We start from the raw sequence: 23108 nt of genomic DNA, 5'->3' as shown, positions 1-23108 counted from the left end.
CAGTTATTTAAGAAGGTTTCTCAAATAAAAATAAATTTTATGTGTAGGGCAATCTGTTTCATCCCAGTTGAAGACATAACTTCCTATCCATTAGAAGAGGAAAATAAACATTATTAACAGCATAAAGTCACTCTTGCAAGATCCTAATCTAGTTCAAAGAGTGAATTATAACCTTGCCTTAATCTGCAAGTACCTTTAATATTGGTTCAGTTCCACTTGTTATCATTTTTTTGCCAGTGAGTCTTAATACGAACCTGAAACTCCTGTGGGAGAGAAATTGTTTGGTTTTGCTTAATATCTGTTTAATGGCTAACACAGCAGGACTTCTCTGTATCACTGTGTCTCAACAGAGAGAAATTAAGGATTCTGGATAAGTAGTCAAACTTGTATTGAAAATGCCTTACCAGTTAATTTGGCTCCTTCTACTGGATTATGCCAGTGATGGCAAAGGAACTTAAAGGCAAAAATAAATATAATGCAATGAACAATCACAAACACACATTAGTATGTTTTAGATAGTATGGCTTTCATGTGCAAGAGTACCTCCTGTAAGGCATGCTGGTATTTTTGTTTCCTGGTCACTAGTAAGAATTTAATTCTCATTAGTTGTTACAAAAATAAAACTAAGGAATTATTAGGAAGGGGAAGCAAATGCAAAATTGTTTATTTGCATTTCCTTATACATTCTAATTCACATTGTGCTGTTTCATGCAGTTTCCTTTCTTTGCCCAAAATAGCAATCCTAAATTGGCTAGAATGAAGGACACACTTGATTCCAGTGAAGAAAGGACCTGTGTGAGTCACAGTTCTTTAGCCTGGAGGTAGGGTGGCTGATAAAAAAACTCTGTAAGATCTTAAGTTAATATGGTGAGTTTGGAGAACATGATTATTTATAGACCATCAGACTTTCAGACCAAGAAAGCAACAAATCATATGTCTAGTGGCTAGTTTGAAAGAAATTAAGGGAAATTCAGCATACAGATAAACTACAGAAATCACTAATTGGTGTTAGTGTCCTTAGTTTATGCTTGTTAAAAACCTTCCATGAATCACAGAATAAAAATCTATCCAGATTGTTAAATATGATACTTTTTCCAACTGGACATAGCAAAGTGCAGAACACTTACTGGTGGTATTTACTGAGGAAGTATCAGCATGTGTGTCCTAGGCTCTGTTCTAGCTTCATTGATATGTTCTGCTGGCCACTCAGACACAAGATGATGGGCAAGATACACATTTGATCTAAGACAGTACAATGGTTAGAGGTCTGACATGTTCCAATGCAGCCTGATTTACCCATCCCATTTCTTTCACCTTTACAACACTTTCCTTGCATCAATGGAGCGACGACTTTTAGCCTGATGTTAAGAGCCTCTGACTCTACACATCTCTTCTACACTCTTTGTGCAATTCCCATAAATCAAATTGTGATTAAAAAAGTCTTGTTCATGCCCACACATTTTGTGTAGTAATAAGCAGCCTGGCCATAGTAGTTTAGAGGTTAAGATGTCTCTGATCCTTATACACAAATGTGTAGTGAGCAGTGCCAGTGATTAAAATTTGGACTTGAATAGTTTTGGTGACCTATTGTCTAAAACCTTCCTCCAATAATAGGTTGTTTTTTAAAATTTTTTTTAGAAAGCAGGCGAGCAGTATGTGCTCATGACTGGTGTGCTCTTGTGCAGCCCAGACACCTGTGTAATTGAACATGTAATATGTACAAGGTGCACAACTGCTATCAACAGGTCATTCCTGATACACGTCATACATCAGTTTCTACAAACTTTCAGCAAGTTTCTCATCTTGTAAGTTAGTTTGAGTGGCTCTGAAGGATGAAGTTTTAAGATGACACTTCAGTTACTTTGGTGGTTACATATGCTGAGGAACATTTTGTTGAATCGCTTCAACGTTTCTCACTCATTTGCCTGGATCCTCTTTTCTTGTGAGGTTGAAACCACTGAAGTTCTGAAGTCCCACGGTCATGTTCTTGTCTAAAGACTAGTCAACAGTGATTAGGGCAGCAGCTCTGCATGAGGAGGTTAACCCAAATAGTCTCCTTGCCTTGCATTTCACTTGCTGGTGGTACCAGAATGTCCTTGAGAGCTTGGAGCTGGAAAGAGAGGACTTGTTTCTTTCCAGTAGCGTCAAAAATCCCAGCCATCTTCTCTTCCTTTCATTCTGAGAGGCCTTTTTTGTGAATATGCTTTAATCTTTCTGCTTCTCCCTTTCTTATTCTTTTGAATGGACACTCTACTGGTTACCAGATGTATCTCAACCAGCAGAAAGGTGAACCAAAGCTCCTGATCTCTTCCGGAGAGGTTTGCTTGCTTTCCCCCAGCTCTTTCTTTTGTTTTTTTTCTAACCTTTATTCCCCTCTGGTTTGATAAGGAGGAAGAAAATATCCATTTTCAGGAGCAGCAAAATGCAGACCACACATTGTTTCTACTCTAGTCCTGGCAGCACAGGCTAGGAGTGCTAGACTCAGGATGAAAGATCTCGACATGTTGAGAGAGATCTCCCGTCTCCTGAAAGCCTCATGCAATTCTTCACCTTGTTTGCTATCTCAAAGCACTTCCACACCTTCACACGAACCTGACTAAGCTAACTTGCCTGCAGTGCTGTCAGGAGCATATTTTATGTAGAATTTTAAGTCCAATGCAAATCTCTTTTCAACCCCATCAGTTCCCTCCTTTCTCTTTTTTTCTCGTTTGAGCTACTGTACAATAGATGACTCTCACAAAGAGAGTCTGAGCCATAATCCTAGAAGCTTTTTTTCTGACTTGAGTTGCTTTACAAAGTTAAAAAAAAGGAACAGCACTATTTATAAGCACATTATGTAAACATTAGCAACAGAGGTTCAGCTGCTTAGCATGCAATTAATTTAGTTCAGTCAATATTGCATAGTACACAGTTTTGTCTGCTCATATTGTAAACACATCTTGCCCTTGAGCACTTATTTCATTTGACTAATTAAGATCTACTTCTAAGTGCTCTTATTTTGTTGCCAGGCAGACTTGCCCAACTTTAGATACAGCTGTTGTACTTGGTGAAAAAGGCATTTGAAATCCAGGTCCATCTTGTTGGTGCTCCAGTGTCATGCCAAAACCTGCTCTTCTTTAAGGCAGTAGGGTCTCTACTTTCCACAGGACTCAGACTGGAGATGAATCAGGACATTGTATGTTTTTTACTTATGCCAGCATGTCTTATACAAGTACACATATTTCTGTGCAATATTGTGTTCCCACTTGAGACAACAAAAACCCTTTTTAAATTTTAAATATTTAATGCAGGTGCATAAAGTTTTTCAGAGAGGTAAATGTGGAACTACGTATAAATCCACTGTACTTGAGCTTTTTATATAAATAGTGAGAATGAAGTTTTCATGGTGGTCTGCTCTTTCCTTTCTAATTCTCCTCTCCCCTGGGGGAAGAGGGGAGTGAGTGAATGGCTGTTCGGTATTTAGCTGCCAGCATGGTCTCACTCACTATTCTGACTGTATAAGTAGCTGAATTTTCAATTCATGAACAACTTAAAGTTAAATTGAGCTGCATTACAATTTCCATTCAGACAAAATTAAGAATAATTCAGAGGAATTTGGCAATGCACATGTATTGTATACATACTCCACATTTTCTGTGTGCATACTTTGCCAAAATAATTACACATTACTGAACTCATATACTGTGCTGAGAAAAACTGCTTGCCTGAAAACCACCATGTTCCCTTGGGCAGAACCAGGCTGAGTTCAGAGAGGAGTGCAGTCTTGCACCAAGGAGATGAATGCCTCCCTGCACATCAAGGTGTCTGAGGTCCTGCTATGATTGCCACTTCTCCTTAAGCACTAAAGAATGAGTAGGGGGTTTCTGTGGCTAAAAGCAAAAGCTAAAGTCAAGGAGCAGGCTTTTTTGCTGGTTAATATACAATCTCTGCTTAGTATCTGCAGTTTTTGTGGAGGAAGGCAGACATGCAGCACACACTCATTAGTGGACTAATATAAGGTGTAATAGAGGGGCAGGTGCTCCATGGAGGGAGAAGATCCAAAGTCTTATAATCAAAAGATGCTGAATAGTTTCCTGTCTGCCTTACCTAGTTGATACATATTCCTGGCCACAGCAAGTGTGTGAAGTATTTGAATTACAGGTTCTGTTGCTTTGACCCTAAATGTGAATACAAATAACGCAGTCATGGTCTGTGTGGTTTGGATAAGAAATGATGAAAGTTTAAATAACAGGGTTTTTTTTTTCCTCAGGAAGAACTCTCCATAGGTAATTTAGTGATCGCAGAATCACAGAACCAGGGAAGCACAGAAAGGTTTGAGTTGGAAGGAAATGGAAGTTCCAACCCTCCTGTCACGGGCAGGGACACTTTTCACTAGACCAGGTTTCTCAAAGTGCAATCCAATCTGGTCTTGAACACTTCCAGGGATGGGGCATCCACACCTTCTCTGGGCCACCTGTGTCAGTGTCTCACCACCCTCACAATAAAGAATTTGTTCCCAATATCTAATCTAAACCTACTGTATTTAAATTTGAAACCATTACCCCTTGCCTTGTCATTACATGCCCCTGTAAAAAGTCCCTCTCCACCTCTTTTACTGGCACCTTTTTGGTATTGGACAGTGTTCTAAGGTCTTCCTTGTCTCCTCACCTTCAGGCTGAACACCTCCAACTCTCTCAGTCTGTCTTCATAGGAGAAGTGCTCTGTCCCTCTTGGTGGCCTCTTCTGGACTCACTCCATCAGGTCCATGTCTTCCTTATGCTGAGGACCCCAGGGCCGGACACAGCACTACAGGTGGGGTCTCACAAGATCAGACTTGAGGGACATAACCACATCCCTCAACCTGCTGGACATGCAGCTTTTGGTGCATCCCAGGAAGTTGATTGCTTCCTGGGCTGGGAGTGCACATTGCCAGGTCACGTTGAGCTTCCCATCAACCAAAGACCCCAAGTTCATCTCCTAAGGACTGCTCCCTTAAGCAGCCTGTAACTGTGCCTATAGAATATAAATTGTGCCTTACAGAATATATATATATAATAAGAATGGAAATAGATTACTCAGAAGATTGGCCACGTATTTTGACATAAGTTACTGAGAGTATTAGCCAAAATTGCACCTCACCGGGAAGTTGCAGGAAGAGATAGCAATACTGGGTAGCAATCTAGTAAACTTTAGGTGCTTCTTCAATCAGACAGATTACAGCTCAGATCAGCTCAGATCTATAATTAGAGTTACCATGCAGTCTTTCCATTTCCCTGGACATCAGCACTATGGCTATGTAGCTTTGATACTGGAGTCCAATGCCTCATGTGAAATGAGTCATTGTCTACTTCAGCTTCCATCTGCATGCTAATGGACAGTTGTCCCTTTTAAAAACCAGGCTTGCACTCCAGAGGTAACAGGTATTTGAAAGACTGAGGGAGACGAATGTGCACCTCTCTGCACAGATGTTTCCTTCATGGCTAGAGAGATCTGAGCTGGAAGTCTGGGAAACTTGGTGCTGCTGTTTCCATGGAAGCCTGATGAATTGAGGGCTGCCAATCTCCAGAAAATATAAATTAAATGAAAAATTGTATCAGTATGAATGATATCCGCAAACAAAACTGAAATGCTCAACGTGTTCTTCTTGAAGTTTTCCACACACTGTTGTTTCCCCATAACAACCTATGCTCTTTGTACAGTCTACTCTGGCACTCAATGCTTGTTGCTATGAGTTTATGAGGAAGGTGAATTAATAAATAAAGCTGTTAGAAGTGGTAGCAGAAAGCTAATGGAGGAAACATTAAGAGTTTTATCTGAAGGGCTCAATTCTGTTCTCTGTTCTGCAGAGAAGTTTCCTGAGGGCCGGAGGACTTGCATGTGAGTATACTGCTCACTTAATAAAACTACTTCATATTAATATTGTTCCAGGTCAGATAAGCCATCTTCCCACACATATATTTGAGGCACTGTGTTTTGTTATTAGTATTACTGCAGTGTCAAGAAGCCATACATATAGATCAAGACAGAGAAGGGATAGGCACTGAGTAGATAATTTCTCAAGATATATAAGATCTGTAAATACCCAGATACACTGGGTGAAAGGCTTCATTTTCCAAAACCAAAGCAAATCCATGAGTACCAGAATCTTCCAGTATGTTCTGGGTTTTTTTTGCTTTTATACAGCAATTCACACCTTGGCAGAAGACAATGATATATATAAACTATACTGATGGTTGTAATATTCTAGGACAACTGTATTGTCTCAAAGCACAGTATACCAGCTCTTCAAAGATTGTTATATTACCAGGTGCAGAGATTATTTTTTCTTCAGCTCTGACTGCAGAAATACAGACTCATCTAAGAGCACAGCTGCTTCTGGAGAAGTCAGCCCCTCCTCTATATGAATCCTTAATTTTTTTTTAAAGCAAGCTAAGCTTTTCCTTTTGTTGTTCACCTGGCCTGAGGGGTCTCAGAGGCTGAAGTCTGGACTTAATGACTTAATGTGCTGGCAAGTGACTCAGCTCCAGCTTTCCTGTCCTCTGTGGTCACCAGGGGACACCCTGGGTCACATATTGGTACTCTGAGATTACTGAGATGACACTAAACAAGAAGAGCAGTTGGAAAAAATAACTCTGCATTCCTCTGTGTGCTTAAGTGCTTAAGACATATTAAGCTTTGCTAATTTTCATATGTTCATTTTCTGGAATTGTTGAACATCAAATATTTGCTGTTAAAATCTATGCATCCATATAAAAACAAGATATCCATCTTTTCAAAAATAAAATGGGAAAGTCATATAGACTAAACTATCTGCATCTGAGTAACTTGTAAATTTGTGTGCAGTGTAAAAATACATTGTGAAAGTAACATAACTGATTTATAGTCCTCTGGGGAAAGAAATCTTTCCAAAGTGTGGAAACAGAGCAGTCACTGTGGCTTAACACTAGTGTGCTGTGAAGAATGAATTAATTTAGCTCAGTGGCTGACTTAAAAGATGAGTGGTAAGGAACGACATAAACTGAGCCAAAAATATATTTTAACTTTTGATGTGAAATAAAAAAAAAAAAAAAAAGGAAACATGCAGTCTTACTTGGCTAATTTCTCAGTTTCAATATCAACAAGCTATTTGTGAACCTGCCTCTCAAAGTATCTAAAAAACAACTTGCTCAGCTTCACAGCTCTGCGCTAGTCTTTCTGTTCCTGTGATGTTTAAATCGGCTGCTGTGGATGCTCATGCTGTAACTCTAAAACCTCTCTTGTTTTGCTGCCAGCATGTTCTCTGCAGCTCAGAAGGATGGCATGTCAGAAGTTAATGTGGATCCACAGATTGCTGTGTGCGTGCAGAGTCTCCACGGGCAATCCTTCTGAGAGTGTATTTGCAATGATACAAGCTCAGTATGTGTATTCTGCATAGGGTATATAGAGTAACCTAGGGTCTATTATCAAAATGCCTTAAGAAATTATAAAGTGAGCTTCAAATTGCAAAATACGTTGCCCAGAGAGCAGTCACTTTGCTACCCCAGTGGGCAGTATATGGGATAACTGGCAGCCTTTTGTGCTGATCTCTATTCCTACTCTTGCTGGGGTGTTTCATATGGTACTGTCTTGCTTGTTTTATGAGTATGCTGTGATAAAATGTGCTTTTCTGTGTCCTGCTGTTGCCTGTTCTTTTGTTAGGCTTTGTGGGTAGGAGCTTGAATATGGCATTTGATCCAGGGGCAGAGTTTTTGTGAAATAAGGTGATCTGTGCATGTCATAGCACAGGCAGCAATGAGAGTACAGCAGGCATGGATGGACACCCATCTTCACACTGGTGAGTTGGGAAAACTGTCAATAGAATGACATGCTAAGAACATTCTATCACTTCTAGCAGGCACATGAAGTGAAGATGGGCAGGCAGGAACCCCTCTGCCTTTTTCGTTCAGATAGTTTGCATTGCATCTCAGAATGTTTGAATGATGTGAGTTTTGGAACCCTTTTCTCTCTAATCTTAGTCCACCAAGAAGAAATTTAAAGCTGAGCATGTATTTTAGAATGCTTAAAGGAATTGGCCAGAAGCAGAAGAGAGTTTTTATTGCCAGTGTTATGCTGTAACAACCAGAGACAAGTCAAAGTAGAGAAAACGAGGGCTTTTTTTAGCCAGGGTTCACAGGGCCCATGGGAAGCAACATTCCAGAGAACAGGTTTACGGCTGACAGGTCTCATGGGAGAGCAGAGGCAATCTGGCAGGAGGGTGAGTGAGAGAAGCTTTTAATTTACACATGTGGCAAAACCTATGCAACTGGATTGGAGGGCTGCCTTCTTTGGGAACATCAGAAATGGAAGCTCTTAAAAAAAGCATTGGGTTCATCATTCTTCCAGACTTTTATTTTAATTGGGAAGGGGCCTTGCAACTGGCTTTTAGAATACTCTGAGCAACAAGCTCCTTTGAAAAGGGAGAAATTATGCTTTCTGTGGAACCAATTTGATATGCTTGGTGAGAAGCAGGATGAGACCAGATGCCCTTTTAGTGGTTTTGGATACTTTAGGGAAAATACATAAGTGGATCCAGCTCAAAGCTCTTGCTGCCTTAGGTACAAGAACAGCAATATTCATTAGTGAATTTTTATTGCTAGGCATGAATAAATTACTAGATATCTGGTGCCTGCAGACAGGCAAAGGAAAAGCTGTATGGGAAACTTGGATTTAAGATAGGTTTTTCATCTCTAAAAAAATATCCCTATTTGCTTGAGGTGCAGGTTCTTATATCCTTGGTTCAAATGCAGTCATACTCTGGATCAATGCAATCTTGAGTCAAGCAGAGAGCTGTGATAAATCTGTTCAAACCTCATTCTATCAGATGGTTCTGTGCCAAGAAAGGTGATAATGAATGTTTAGATATGAACTCAGTTGTTGTTTTTTTTTTGGCAGCAAATTATATAGAGGTTCAAGTGGAGCATTTTATTGATTTAGTGTAATATCACTCTAAGTTGGTTGCACTTTTATAGAAGCATTACATATATTTAGTGTTAGATCTATTTCTATATGAAGGGACAGCCATAAAAACAGTGGAATCAATACAGAATTGCCATTTTTTGTACTGTAGGCAACTGAATAAATCTCCCTCTTTTCCCCAAGTATCTCTGTTCAGGTTTCTGTGGGCTTGTTCAGTTCACCCATTCAAATGGTTTCTAAGGGTGCTGCTGACAAGGCTAATGCACAATTCAGTGTTGCAGTGTTGATCCCTGAATCATGCTGCAGCATTAACTGTTGTCATAGAGACACAGTTTTTTGAGTCCAAAGGCACAGTTTTGATAATCGGCTCAGACTTGAAAAACATGTAGTAGTTTGCCAAAAAGTAAATAACTTTGCCAAACTGGAGCACAGCTGGGCCTTCCCTCTCCTGTGACAATGACATGCATTTCACTGAAGTTTGTGAGATGCTGTAAGTTAAACCCTCAATGGGGATTTAATTTATTGTAAGAGTGATGCTGTCAGCACACATTTTTTTCTGACGAGTGAAATCCAGGTGCAAGCTTAGTCCACAAGATCCTGCTGTTACTGTGATCCTGGCAACCTTAGAGGGACAAAGATTATTAAAATATTAACAGTATTCTGTCTTGCCCTCTAGGTAGTGCAGTGATGGTAGCACTTCTAAAGAAGGATGCTAGAGTGGGGCAGCTGTATGCAGTCAGAAATCTCTGACAGGCAACCTCTGGGTGATATAATTTTGATGCTACTGTCCCTGGCTTTCCTCCTCCTTCTGCTTGCTCCTTTATCAGCTGTGTGTCTGCACCCATGCCAGTACAGAGCGTGTTGTGCCTGCTGCCAGGAACAGTGGACTTGTGCCAGGGCACTGGGTTCTGAACTGCCATAGCAGTTGTAGCCCTTGCCAAAGGCTACGTGATACAGCAGAACTAACAGCTGGGGGATTTAACATCTTAAATTGCCAAGCTGACATCCATCAGAGCTCATGTGAGAGTGCCAAGCAGTCTGTGTAACCTCCAGCCAAGTATTAAGTCTCCTCTTTCCCAGTATATGCTAATCTGTGAGAAACGGATTGTTACAGATCACAGCTCCGCTGATGAAGCAGTTCCAGTTATAAAATCCCATGATTCTGTACACAGAAGTTTCCAGTGGCCATCATAGTATTAGGCATTGGAACAGGAGCAAAATGTCTGATATGGTCTCCCCATCTTCCACTGCAAAATTTGGAATAGGATGAACTGGTTGGGTAAAGCTGTGAAAAATGTGTGTGAAGAAACATGTGCAGCCAAAATGCTCCCCTCCTAAATGTATACATTTCACTCATTGTCAGCCATGCATATATAGCTTCTGCAGTCCTGTAAGATAGCTTCACAAAAGCTGGAAATGCAATTTTTTAATGAAAATAATCTGCTGGCTCAGTATAGGCATGCATTATCCATGCCTTTGCTGTGCTGCTGGAGAGGTTTGATAATAGTGCAGCGTTTAGTTCCTTGTTCTCTTTTCCATTCCTGTGTTACACAGCTGTTTTCTGCTATTTCCAATGCCTGAAATTACTTACTCTTAAGTATTATTAAGGTACAATTCTTACCACTTCAGATTTTCAGGGATTGTCTTTGGCAAATTACTGCAGAATCCCTATTCACTGCCTTTCTGCTCACAAGTAGTGCGATGTTCATCTATTCTTTGACAAATTAGTCTGTGGGACATCCTGGTTACTCTGGAACATGTTCCTTCTGCCACAGGAATAAGTCACCCTTAAAAACTCATGGGAACTCAGCAGAGAGCCAGGTTGTGTGTGCTTCAGCATTGGTGCTCTGTGCTGCACAGCTGCACAGCTGTTGTGGATGCACTGGGGATCATTCAGGTCATGGAGGGGAAAATGTGTCTCCTGCTTGCTTGTTTTAGAAATGGGGAAGCACCCTGGGACTCTTGGAGAAGCCACCTGCCTGTCAACCTTTAGGAATGAAGGAAATCCTGCAGCTTTCACAGTACAACCGTACTGTGAAGCTGGTGGCACATGGGTTAAACCATATAACTGTACATAACAAGCCCTCTTTCCAGTGCTTTGAAAATGGTTTGACAGTGCACATACTGCACAGCATCTGTCTAGTAGTGAGAAATGCTGCTTGCTATTGCATAGACTTGCTTAGTGATTTACAGACTTGTTTAGTGACTACAGCACCACCTTCCCTGGCCCTTTAACTTAAAGAATTGTTCTGTCCTGGGGTTTATTGAATTCCCGTCTGTCCCAAAATTGTGGTGGAGAAGCCTTTCTACCAAAGAGACATTTTTTAAACCAAAAAATTATGAACAGTTTCATTTTCAACCTAGCTCTGTGAACATTCATATACTGGCACAATAGAAACAGAACAGAAGCTCAGTTGCTGAAGGGTGATGCAGGAGTTGGAAGGAAAGCTTGAGGCTGGGAGTCTTATAAACTGGCTCTGTCATGGAAACAAATGTCACATGCCTAATACACATGGTATGAGCAGAGAAGCCGTGGCCATGGTCATCACCTCTTTATCCACCCTTTTCCATTCTGTCCCCTCATTGCTCTCAAGGGGATTAGTGAGTACTACTGAGTGCAGATTATTCTGGACAAATTTTTTGTTAATTAATACAAATTACTTTGGTAAAAGAGAATATATTTGCTGATAGGTCTGTGACTGTGTGGGAGGAAGATTACATGACTTCACGAGGATTGGGGTCAAATTTTAAATCTCTCTTTGAGAAAGACAATTAGATCAGTATTTCCAAACTCACAAAACGAGTTATCACCTTCCTTTGCTTTTTTCTGTTGTTTTTTTGTTTGTTTGTTTGGCATTTGTACTCAAATGCTTAAGAAAGAAGCAGGAAGCTTGCCCTTCAGAACTGTTCTTCCAAATATGATGTCCTGGTTTAGGGCACCCCAAGACTATGATCAATAATTTTCAAGAGTTTTGGACATGCAGATGAGAAGAACTGTTCATTGAAAGGTATATTTTAGGTGGACAGTTGTCAAAGACAACAGTGCCCCTGACTCATCTACTACTTGAGGGCTTCCAGCAGCAGGTAAACACATCTATGGTTTTGGAAAATCATTCAGTTGTTAGTAGAACTGACTTAAATATTCACGACAAGTAATTCACTCTCCAGTTTTGACCTGTTGCAAATTGTGATCAGCTCAACAAGTCTTAACATATCAACATATGTATCTCTGGAGTCATGAATTATTTATACAAGTGTTCAAAAGGTCTGAAAAGCAATCTTCTTTTGGGCATGTGTGATTGGCCACATGAGTGACATGGTATTCTCTCATCCCTGATCGTGCTAGCATTTTAATTGCTTATTCCATCTGATGCTAATTTTGATTCTTGATGAGGTCTCAGTAGTAGTATTAAATCCATTCTCACTGAACATTTATCCCTACAAAGCTTCATTTATATGAAAGCTTGTGAAGAAAGAGGCATAAAGTGTCAGTCTAGTTTCATTACTTGGGCTGATATATGCTAGCTGATAAATGCTTTCATGCTTTCATCATCTTTAGTCATGACTAATCTGGGGGCTTCCAATCAACTATCTCCCAACAAATAAACTAGATATGTGTTCAATATGAAGGCAACTTCACTATCATCACTCATTTTGGTCGCTGTGCTATTGTATAGATAGCTGTTTCCTTTGCTAATCAGGTGGAAAAGTTACTGAGGAGAAGTGTTATGCACTGTACCTTGAAAATCAAGATTTGACTCATCCTCCAAAAGCATCCATTACATGCCTTAAGAAGTTTAAGCCAGAAGATGAGCCAAGCAGGAGCAAGCAAGAAAACTGTTTTGTGCCAGGGGACTGCAAAGCCCAAGCATGGGAAGACAACCATGCATCTTAACAAGCAGCTTCTTAGGACCTGTAAAGTGGTGGATTGTGACACTTGGACCTAGTTTTGAACTAGCAGAAAGGGACTGGAGAGATCAGTAGCGTGATGGGAAACACTGGAAAGGGAAGCTACATGGCCAGCATAATAAAGATTCTTTTCAAAAACCTTCACAGGCACTTCTCTAACAGCCACCATCATTAAATATGAAGAGACAGTAACAAAAATTTGTAATTGCATGCCGTGTTCCTATGCTCATGGAAGACAATGACAAAGCTGTCATTAACCTTGGTGCTGAAGTATCAAGTTATTTCCCTTTCATAACCTCCAAGTGATTTGGTAACAGCAATTGATCAATCCTGCCACCACCACGTGAGATGGATGTCAATCTTGATATTAGAGATGCATGTGCTCAGGTGAAGTAATTAATCCAGGTTCAGCAGTGACTAGGCACTGAAGATAGACAGTGCTTGATTGCTGTCCTCTGAGCTAATCTTCAATAAATACCTCCTCCCTTCCTTGACAAGAGATTTTGAAACGCATCATACAAGCTTGGATCAACCAGTATTGTGAATGAAACACATTTTGACTTGTATGTTACAGAAATAAATTTAGTATGTTCAGTGTGCAAGCTAACTGAACTCATAGTATTTGAACAACTTGCTTCTGTTTTGCCTAACCTGTGAATGCTGTTCATTCTCAGCTGTCATTTGGCCAACCCTTTCCCTCCAGTAACTTACAACTTTCAATTTCTAGTGTGCAGTTTTGTTCATCCAGAGGATATCTGCGTAGATCCATCATGCAAGCAGCTGTTGTTGTGATCCTGTAAGAGGAGGGTGAAAAAAAATAATGAGACTTGAAACCACATTTTACTTGTTTGAGATGGCAAGATTTTCTATAATGGGTTTTCTGTTTGTTTAAATACAGAATGGTATGCACTTGGATCCCTGGCATGCAGTCTTTATAGAGCTTGTAAAGCATGATTAATTTATGCAGCACAGTATACTGGTTACGGCATAAAGCATAAGACTGTATGCTGAATATTGTAGAGAAGGATTTTGACTCAAAAGTGTATGTGTAAAATTGCACAGTGTTTTGAAGAACATTCAGTGAGATTTCTACATGCACATCTTTTTTTAAATGTTCTTAATTGAGACATCTTCAAATTGCTTAGCTAATTGTTTTATTTATAAATCATACTGCTGATATATTTCTTTTCCATTTTGTTGTAATTTGCTGCTGGTTTAATTTTGTCTGATAGGCATGTGCATTTTCATCCATGCTGTGGAATACCTTATTCATTTTTTTATGCTTTCATAATCAGTTTATCATTAACTATGATAATTGTACATCACCTCTTAAAAATGGCATGAGGCAATCAAACACTGGTAAAATATAACATCATACAGTGGTTACTTCATGAACATTGAAAGTAACTGTGATTGCAGGTTGGATGTTTCAGATCCTTACTTCTTCTAGAGGGCATGTGAGTTGACATTTGGTCCCTAAAGGTATTCTCCATAGCCTTAGAGTTTTTGTAAGGTAATTCTTCTCCCTTGTTAGACAATAAATCACAAGAACATCTGAGAAAATATTTGCTGATAAGTCTGTGACTGTGTGGGAGAAGGGTTAAATGACTTCATGAGGACTGGGGTCAAATTTTAAATCTCTGAGAAAGACAATTAGATCAGTATTTCCAGACTTACAAAATGAATTATCCCCTTAATTTGCTCTTTTTTTCTGTTTGTTGGTTGTTTTTTTTGTTTGTTTTTTTTTTTTTGTGATAGATGGGTTCTTAAATGATTATAAAACTTCTGAAGTTGTGAATGGGCAAACTTGGATTCTGATTTTATTGGTCTCTCTCCTTCCCTCTCCAATGATTTATACCAGATAAAGGCAGATAACCTCTTTTCTTGATCTGGTTTTGGTCCTGTTGTTCCAGTTCCATGTTAATGAATACCAGGAACACATTTTAAGATTTTACTTTTGATGTGCTGAAAGTCAAGCACACTTACATGCTGTATTGGGGTAGTAATCCTTGCTGTCACCAAACTGACAGAATTTAAAAGGGAAAAAATGCCACATACTTTATTAGTGTGACATGCTTCAAAATTTCCTAAGTCTACAAAATCCATCTGTCATAACTAGTATAAGGAATATCTAGCAAGGGCTGTAATAAGAACTAGTCCATAAAACTACTTATACTTTTTTTACAGGCTGATTTTGTCACATTAAATAGAACTGCATGTGTCTTAACATGCATTTGCCATAAAAATGCAGTTGCCATAAAAAAGGTCTTCAGCTGTGGTAGGACCTCGTTTAGATTAGCCTTGTACCAATTATCCCTTACTGACAGGCACTGAGAAGACACTCATTTGTCAGACACCTGCTTAATAACGCTTAAGATCACACATGACAATATACTAACATTAGTCACAGTTAAATGCTTTTTAATGAAGGTTTCATAGGGAAATGTTTTGTTCCCAATTAATAAATCGGCCTTTATGGTAATTTAGTTCATCTGTATCAACCAGAGTGTTTTCTAAACCACTGTGGTGAGGTAGCACTCCCCCTGCTACCTCCTCAGGCCGCTCTGTGATCTCAGGAATACCCACTGGGCTTTGGCTTTTGAGGAATGAGTTGAGTGGTGAAGTGTACTTTGACTGCGCCAGAAATTCTTGTGTGGCTAAGGTGGGGGTGGCACTCTCTGTACCAGGGACTTCTGCTGCCTCCCCAAGGAAGGGAACAAGAGATAATCAGTCATCCTCTGACAGCCTTGGGACATTATTTACCTGAATTGTATCCTGAGTGGAACAGTACAATTACTGACCTTTTTAAGAACTCCAGTAATTACCAGCTTGGATTACAGCCAGGATAGAAACTCACTAATGACTAAAGCCAAGCATTTTGTGACCCTCTAAGCAGCTGTTCTAAGAGATGCCCTTTGAGCTCTTCTGGACTGCAGTGGATGCACCTCTCTCTTAGAGGGACACCTCTCAGAGCTTTGCAATACTTGCAGGACTGTCACTGAAAACTCACGGTGGGACCTGCACTGACACTCCCACTCCCTCCTCAAGGCTCAAGTCTCACCCACAGAGAAATGACAAGGCATTTAACATTAGTATTTCTTTGGATTTGAGGGTAATTTTTACGGGTATATCCTTGTAAATTTATTTAGGCATTGTGTCTGTAGGTGTTTGTGTGTGAAGTGGTTGAAACACACTATAGCAAGTGTAAAATGGATGCCATCTTGGATCTAAAATAAGTCATGCACCCTCTTAATGCACACTTTCTTCTTCCTGGTCTCCGTGCAAGTCATTCTAAACTGATTCTAATCTGATTTTCATTTGTATGCTCCATCTGTGCAGTAAGTAACAGAGTAAACCTTTCCATAGCACTTTGTGAAGTTGAACAAGTTTATATTAAACCTACTTTTGCTAATACATTTGACAGAGATTTTGAGTCATCCTAACCAATTGTTTGTGATAATCAGAGTTTGAGCAACCAGGTACTCCTAATGGCATGGTATCTGTACTACTGACTTCTGCAGTTTTGCATATTTTACACAAGTTACATAAGCAACAGCAATTAGCTGGTCTTTATATCATCAATGCAAATTGATAGTGCAGTAATAATTAATGCAATTGTTTATATCTGAAATTTAAATTTTCTACATAATCTTTTCCTCTGACATTATGATTCTGACAACTGTATTATAGTCTTCTCTACCAGCCTGCCAACACAATATGGAGGTGTTAAACTTTTTTGGGAATCTCACGTTTCCTTGAAAATAGCTACACGTAATTGCAGGAGGGCTTCAGGACTCAGCAACCTTTGTTACCTGAAGTTCATAAATCTGCCTTTGAAGCATGTTTCTCACTCTTCATAGAGCACAGCTAAAATTGCCCGGTGTAAAATTGTTAATGGCATTGTGCTCTGGATAACCACAAAACTTATTTAAGCAGATAAATTAAAGCCATATGCAATCATAGTAATTGTTGTCTTGATGAAAAAAAACCCAAATATTTTATTATAAATAGAGTAAATAAATCCCAGACCTGTTAGTGGTTGCACTCTCTCTGGGTGGAGAGAGTAACTGATGGCTTGCACATGCACCAGAAGCTTAAAAATAGACATTCAAATGCAGAATACAGGGGTGTAATGGCAGGAAGGAGATAGCAATACTCTGAAGGGAAAAACTGCAATAAATCTGTGTTCAAGAGGATTAGACCTGAAAGGCCCTTGGCACAAGCAGTTTGTGGCAATGGCAGAACATCATAAGTGGAGGATTAATCCTACACTAGAAGCAGAACTATTTATATCTCAAAGTAGGATATGTTTCTTCCAGGCTTTCCATTCTTAAAATACACTTTAAGTTCAGGTGTTGGGGCTAATTTATTTTGTTTGTACAGTGTCTTTTATTCTACTGTCCTTACATTCTTTAGAATCATTTGGATACAAATGCTAAAAATGGGATTATGCAAAGAAGACAAGAAGTTAGGTGAAGGTATTTCATTATGCTACTTAATTTTACTCATGTCAGTATTCAGACATTCTGAGATGGAATGAAGTCTGAACTGCCAACAGGCAAGATAAATAGTATTTGCATAAAAGCAAAATCAACTGGTTTAATTTTTTGAAATTGTGACTTGGGGTTCAAGTTATTTGATCCACTGCTTAGCTTTTACTTTGATGCCTTACTCTCTGAATATCATATTCTTACTGTATAGTCAAGTTATTTTTTGCCAAAAATAAAATTATATGAAAAAAACTCACTGATGCCCATTATTTGCAAAACTGACTTCCTCAAGTAATACTGTCAGAGATTTCCCTGTGGAGCAGCAGGTTTTGTAGGAACAAATGTTAAAGCTTAGTATTTTGAGTTAAATCATCAATGAACAGTTTAAGTAAGTTCAGAATGAATACAGGAAGTAGATTTATGGTTCAGTATTTAGATAATTTCCTCAATATGCTGTCACAAATCTGATCCTCAATTCTTAGAAGAAAGAAATAGACACAATATTTAAGACAGCAATAATAATTAAATGTGAAGATGACGAGAGCTAAACAATGCAAATTCTATTGTAAAGTGTTTCCTTCATTTGGAGGTCAGGTATCAAATTTTAATATGTTTGTTCTTTTTCTGTCAGTCAACAGAGCATAAATTATAAATGTGCATGAAGATATGAACTGGGATGGACTAATTTTTTTCCTTAAAATCTAAATAAAATCTTCAAATCAAATAAAGAATAATCATGCTTCTCTTAACCACTGCAGTGCTAGGGCTCTAGTACATGCTGGAAGTAGACTTTCATATTCCAAGTAAAAAATATGGCTTTTATTAAATCAGTGTTAATTTAACTTCACTGGTATCAGGGAACTTAGTCCCCTAGGAACATCAGAATCAAGATCTGTATCCCTGTAACTTGTTTAATTTTTCTGAAACCTGGAAGAATCTTGATGTTTGAGTGGGGGTGTCTTGTATGGAGAGTTAATGAAGGAATAGAGGAAGGCAGAAAAAAATGTACATTCAATTCTGCAAATTTTTTCTCTGTCCAGGCCATGTACAAGTTTTATAGTTATCATACCTGCTGACACCATAGATTTCCATGCACAGCCTGAGTGCCTGACCATAGGTGCAAAATAAAAAGGACCTTGAAGAAGGTGTATAAAGAGAAATACCAAAAACCTTTATAATACTGGGTAAAGTGACCTGTTACACTCAAGTCGCACAAAGACTGGGCAGGGAAAAATGGATCATACTATGGGCATTCTATTGTATTTTATCAATACCCTGAATTTGTCAGAGTTTGCTTGATTTGCCTCTCCTTCATCTTTGTCCCTTTAGCTGCCCATTGAACCTTGAATAAAACGTGAGCAACTCAGCCATAGCGTTGGTTGCCACGGGTATCAATGTCTTGAGATAGTATAACTGCAACCAGAAAAGAACACATGGTGAAATTTTGCAGTGTCTTTCAAGGGCTGAATCATTTTGCTTTTAAGACAAGAAGAACTGCAGTGGTCAGTGACAACACCTCCCAACAAAACCACAACAAACTATTGAAAAAAATTAGAAGAAGAAATAACTAATAGTAGCACTGACTAGTGCTGTAGCATAGTAAGGGTCACAAATTCGTGCTGAGACCTGGAGGACTCATTCTGGGTTTGTCTTTCCCTGTGTAGCTAGTAATATTCCTGAGAGTGAATAGACTTGCCAAATGTAGAGGAGGAATATTCATTTTTTTCTGAGGTGTAAATAAAAATGTCTGTTTTCAAGCAAAAGACAGGCATGAAAAGTAAATCTGCAGGGTGTCAAATCAATCAACTTCATTGGCTTGAAATAAGAACAACTTAATGAAAACATGACTGCTCTTTCCATTCACATATGTTCTCCCCAAAAGCTACTGAGCTGTCTGCCTGGGCTGCCATGTTGTCCTGTAGGTCCTCTGAGACACTCCTTATCCCATCCTTAATTCCCCCAGGTTATATCACCTCACCAGCTGCCAAGAGAAATGAGGCAGAATTTGCCTGAATTGACTATTGTTCTTGAATCAGTTCATTAGTTGGGCTCAGTGTTTGCTCTAAAGACAGTTAAATAGCACCATATCAGAACAAAGCAGTGATGAAGAACTGATGAAGGCAGTTCTCCTACACAATGAATTTTGTCAAGTTATTCCCATGCCAGTGGAAATATTCACCACCATTGAATTGCCATGGTCAGCTCATTGCTGGTAAGGTGCTTGAACTTTGTCTGAGACAGAAGTCCTGAAAGAGTCAAAACTATTCTTAAAGAATGTTCCTTGTCTATCTCAGCAGCAGAGTCTAATCCTGTGGTATACATTCAGGCAGGGGCAAGCCACTGAGCACTGTGTGACATTCACCTAGGAGAGAAAGAATGGTTTGGTTTAACACCCAAACAGTTACTGGTTCTGATGTCGGATGTGTTAATTGGAGTAAGCATGTATCTAGTCTAGCTGTTGTGGTCACTTCAGTTTGCTTCAATTAGCATTCTTTAACATGAGCCAGGCACTAGTTTATCACATCTATTTTGTGCCTACAAGGCTATGCAATGGTCAAATGCTCTTCTGCTGGACTGAACTGACTGTGAATTTGAAACCTGTTATCCATTTGCTGTTTATTCTTCCCACCCCTCCCCCAGCTCCTTGTATTTACTTCCTTTGCTGTTTATTTGTTGTTGGTTCATTTGGTTGCTTGAATGAAGAAGGGTTGTTTACTGGAAAAGGTCACTGCTGATCTTCCGTTAAATATTCCAGGGTCAGAAATCTCTTGCAGCACTTGAAGCTTATGGGTTCTGTGATGAAGGCTTTCAGATGCAGCACCCTTTGATAATGGTGCTGTGATCTATAGGACAATACTGCCTAAGAACTACCTGCAGCAAGTGATGTCTTCAAGCAGAATTCTTTGTCCCCTACTCTGATTTTTGTTGTAAAGTATAACCTGATGGTATAATTCCCACCTTTAACCTCTATTCTGAATACAAATAGATGTTATCAGGTGTGTTAAGCACATATTATGGAATGCTTAGGAGAACACCATGCTTTTGTATTTTATGTCCTGATTGGCAGTTTAAAAAGGTTTGCCACTGGAGCTGTAGATCACGTTTTTTCCCCCGTATTTTTTTTTTTTTTTCACGGAAAACATTGATTTCTATAGTCACTGCAAGGTAGGAGTGTCTGAAAGAAAAGAGTGTCTCAAAAAAACCCGTGATTTTCAATTAGAGTGCTGTGGGCATAAAATACTTTGTGGAAAGGGGACGTCACATTTCTGTTGTCTTGGGAGATTTACCTTGGCACTCAAAGTAACTTTCAGTAAATCCATCACTTTTTGCTTAAACCCTTAATGTCTTTCAGCTGCCAGAACACAGCTTCAGAGAACAGCTACATAGTTACATGGTTAAACGGCTGCCTAGTACTATCTCAAAGTAGGGATGGGGTGGGGAAATGCAGAGAAACAGACTGGCTTGTTTCTGCCTTTCCCAAGGGGAGAGCCTGAAGCTCCAGCAGAGCAGTGCCAAGAGGAGACATTGGGAAAGGGAGAGCTCATACATGGAGAAGATGAGGAGAGAGGTAGCAGGACAAAAGGTCTGTGAGAAATGACGTTGCTCTGACTGAATTATAACCTTCTAAAATCAAAATGTTAAGCCAGATATTTACTTTTTAAAGATAATTATAATTATAAGGATAATTAAGACCTTTACTCTGTTCAATGTAGTGCATCAGAAATAGTTCAGAGTAGAGTGAAGATGAATGATGGAAGAATGAAGATGCTTGTAAATATAAAGAAATAATAATAATAAAAAAATCACTAAAATTTTACAGTGTAACCTTTTAAATACAAAAAAAAAAAAAAATACTGTATTTGATGCTTCTAAGCCAAATTGCACTGCAATGAGAATTTTTACTGCACAGCTATAAACCCATGAAATAAATTTTACAATATAAATCCCAAGAGGTATATAACTATACCAGGGCAAACAAGATACTTCAATAAAAAATGCCTTAGATTTGGAGCTGAAATTTACTGCAAATAGTAATTTAGTTTGACAGTGGAAGTATGTTGCAAGATAAAAAGAAAAAGAGCGAGCCAGATGGGAAATGCTTAGCATAAAGGAAGGTCCAAGAGAGAAATAAAGTCAGATAACTGGTTTTCAATCTGGTTTGAATTAAAAAAACCAAAAAACACCCCCAAGGTGATAAATCTGTAACTTATTCAATGTCTCTATGCAAACCCTCTAAGAGTGACTAAATGCTAGAAAGGTGGAGATAATATCCACTGACCAAAACACCCCGCTTAGGAAGTCTGCTAAATGGCAGCAGTGATGTTAGTGTCATCTGGCATTGTCACCTTTTGGGTTGTTTGTTTTGTTGTTGCTTATTTCAAAACAAAACAAGATTAGACAGCAGCATACTTATTGTGTGTGAAAGACACGCACATGTTCAGTCCCCTCTTCTTTGGCAGAAGTGGAAACAAGGTAACATCTTCCATATGCAGCCTGGTTTGGAATGCTTCAGGATGTGCTTTGTCAAAACAACTGGTGGTTTCAGGGACCAGACATACCTTTGTTGTTGTTGTTTGTTTGTTTGTGATTATCTTTTATTTTGTTTTTTTCTTGGGGTGGTGGTGATGCCTGATCAGGCTAAGCATCTGTTTAAGATGTGAACTGCTAGAAGTTTTGCTGATGGTAGGTGAGCTCTGCATCTTTTTTTAGCTATACAGAAAATTAGTTAAATTTAGTAATTAATTAGTAAATTAATGAATTGCAGGAAATTTTATCTCAATCAATTATCTCAATTTTTAGGACTTTATGTTGAACATCATTTGAAAATACACTAGCTCCTAGAGAAGTGCAACAGAGAGGGAAGGGGAAGGCAGCATTCTCTATAGGGGTCCTGTAATAAGAGAAAGAAAACTGAGAAACAGAAAGAACCCTGAGGCAAAGGAAAAAGAGCTTCCACCTTCCTTATTTATATGGCTGTGCTTCTTTATAATGAACTCATGTATGAAATCTATAAATGACATGTATCACCTAGGAAAGAGAGCAGCAGTAAATGGCACCTTACGATATGACACTGTTTTGTTTGTAACTGACTCTAAGACCTAATACTCATTAAAATATGCTTTTGTCATTTCAAGAGTTCTTAGATTATCAAGCCTTTACAGACCAGTCAAGTAATCTTAATACAAAGTGTGATTGATTTCTAAGGGTTTTCCTCAGGTCTCTGGTATTGACTGTTTACCCATGTTCTCCCATCCTGTTCAGACAGTAAGTACACTTCATTTGTTTCAGACAGGTAGTTGAATATGAAAACTAATAATTCCAGTCAGCAAAGCTGGCAGCACAATTATGTCTTGATACATATAATGTGAGGAAACTTGAGCACTTCTGAAGAAGCTGAGCTGCTGCAGATAATCTACCATGTGTGGAGACTAACTCCTTTGGAGAACTGAAAACCTTGCACTAGGACTTCAGTGAGATGATTTTTGGTTTTGACAATATATTGGTTCTGCTGGCAGTGTAAAGTGTGAACAAAGATATTTGATTGCTTTTTGCACATCTTTGCCTTGGGAGGAATGATGTGATTTTTGTGCAGCAAATTGATTGAAAAAAATTCTCTGTCCTTGTTAAGCAGTATTTCCTTTCCCAGGTGCATCAGCACTACATGAAGAGACTCCCATCCTCTAATTCTCATCCTTAATTTTCTTCTTCCCTGGAGACTAAAATCATTATTGTCTACCAGCAGAGTTACTGATGTGACAACACCCTGAATTGTCTTTTTGAATCTCTTTTTGTTGA

At 39.0% G+C, this 23108-nt stretch overlaps 1 protein-coding gene across 1 annotated transcript in view; it reads right to left on the bottom strand.

Annotated features, from left to right (window-relative positions):
• GABRB1 (gamma-aminobutyric acid type A receptor subunit beta1) overlaps window positions 1–23108 on the bottom strand; it is a 115581-nt gene that overhangs the window by 15200 nt on the left and 77273 nt on the right. The window contains exon 5 of the mRNA XM_005517733.2: window positions 13534–13616. Coding sequence (XP_005517790.2) covers window positions 13534–13616 — 83 coding nt within the window. The remainder of the gene's footprint in view (window positions 1–13533; window positions 13617–23108) is intronic.

The sequence above is a fragment of the Pseudopodoces humilis genome, chromosome 6 (genome assembly GCF_049639895.1).
Source record: "Pseudopodoces humilis isolate 2021_Gansu_Grassland_sample_001 chromosome 6, ASM4963989v1, whole genome shotgun sequence".
NCBI lineage: Eukaryota > Metazoa > Chordata > Aves > Passeriformes > Paridae > Pseudopodoces > Pseudopodoces humilis.
This window is presented reverse-complemented; position numbering and strand designations above follow the sequence as displayed.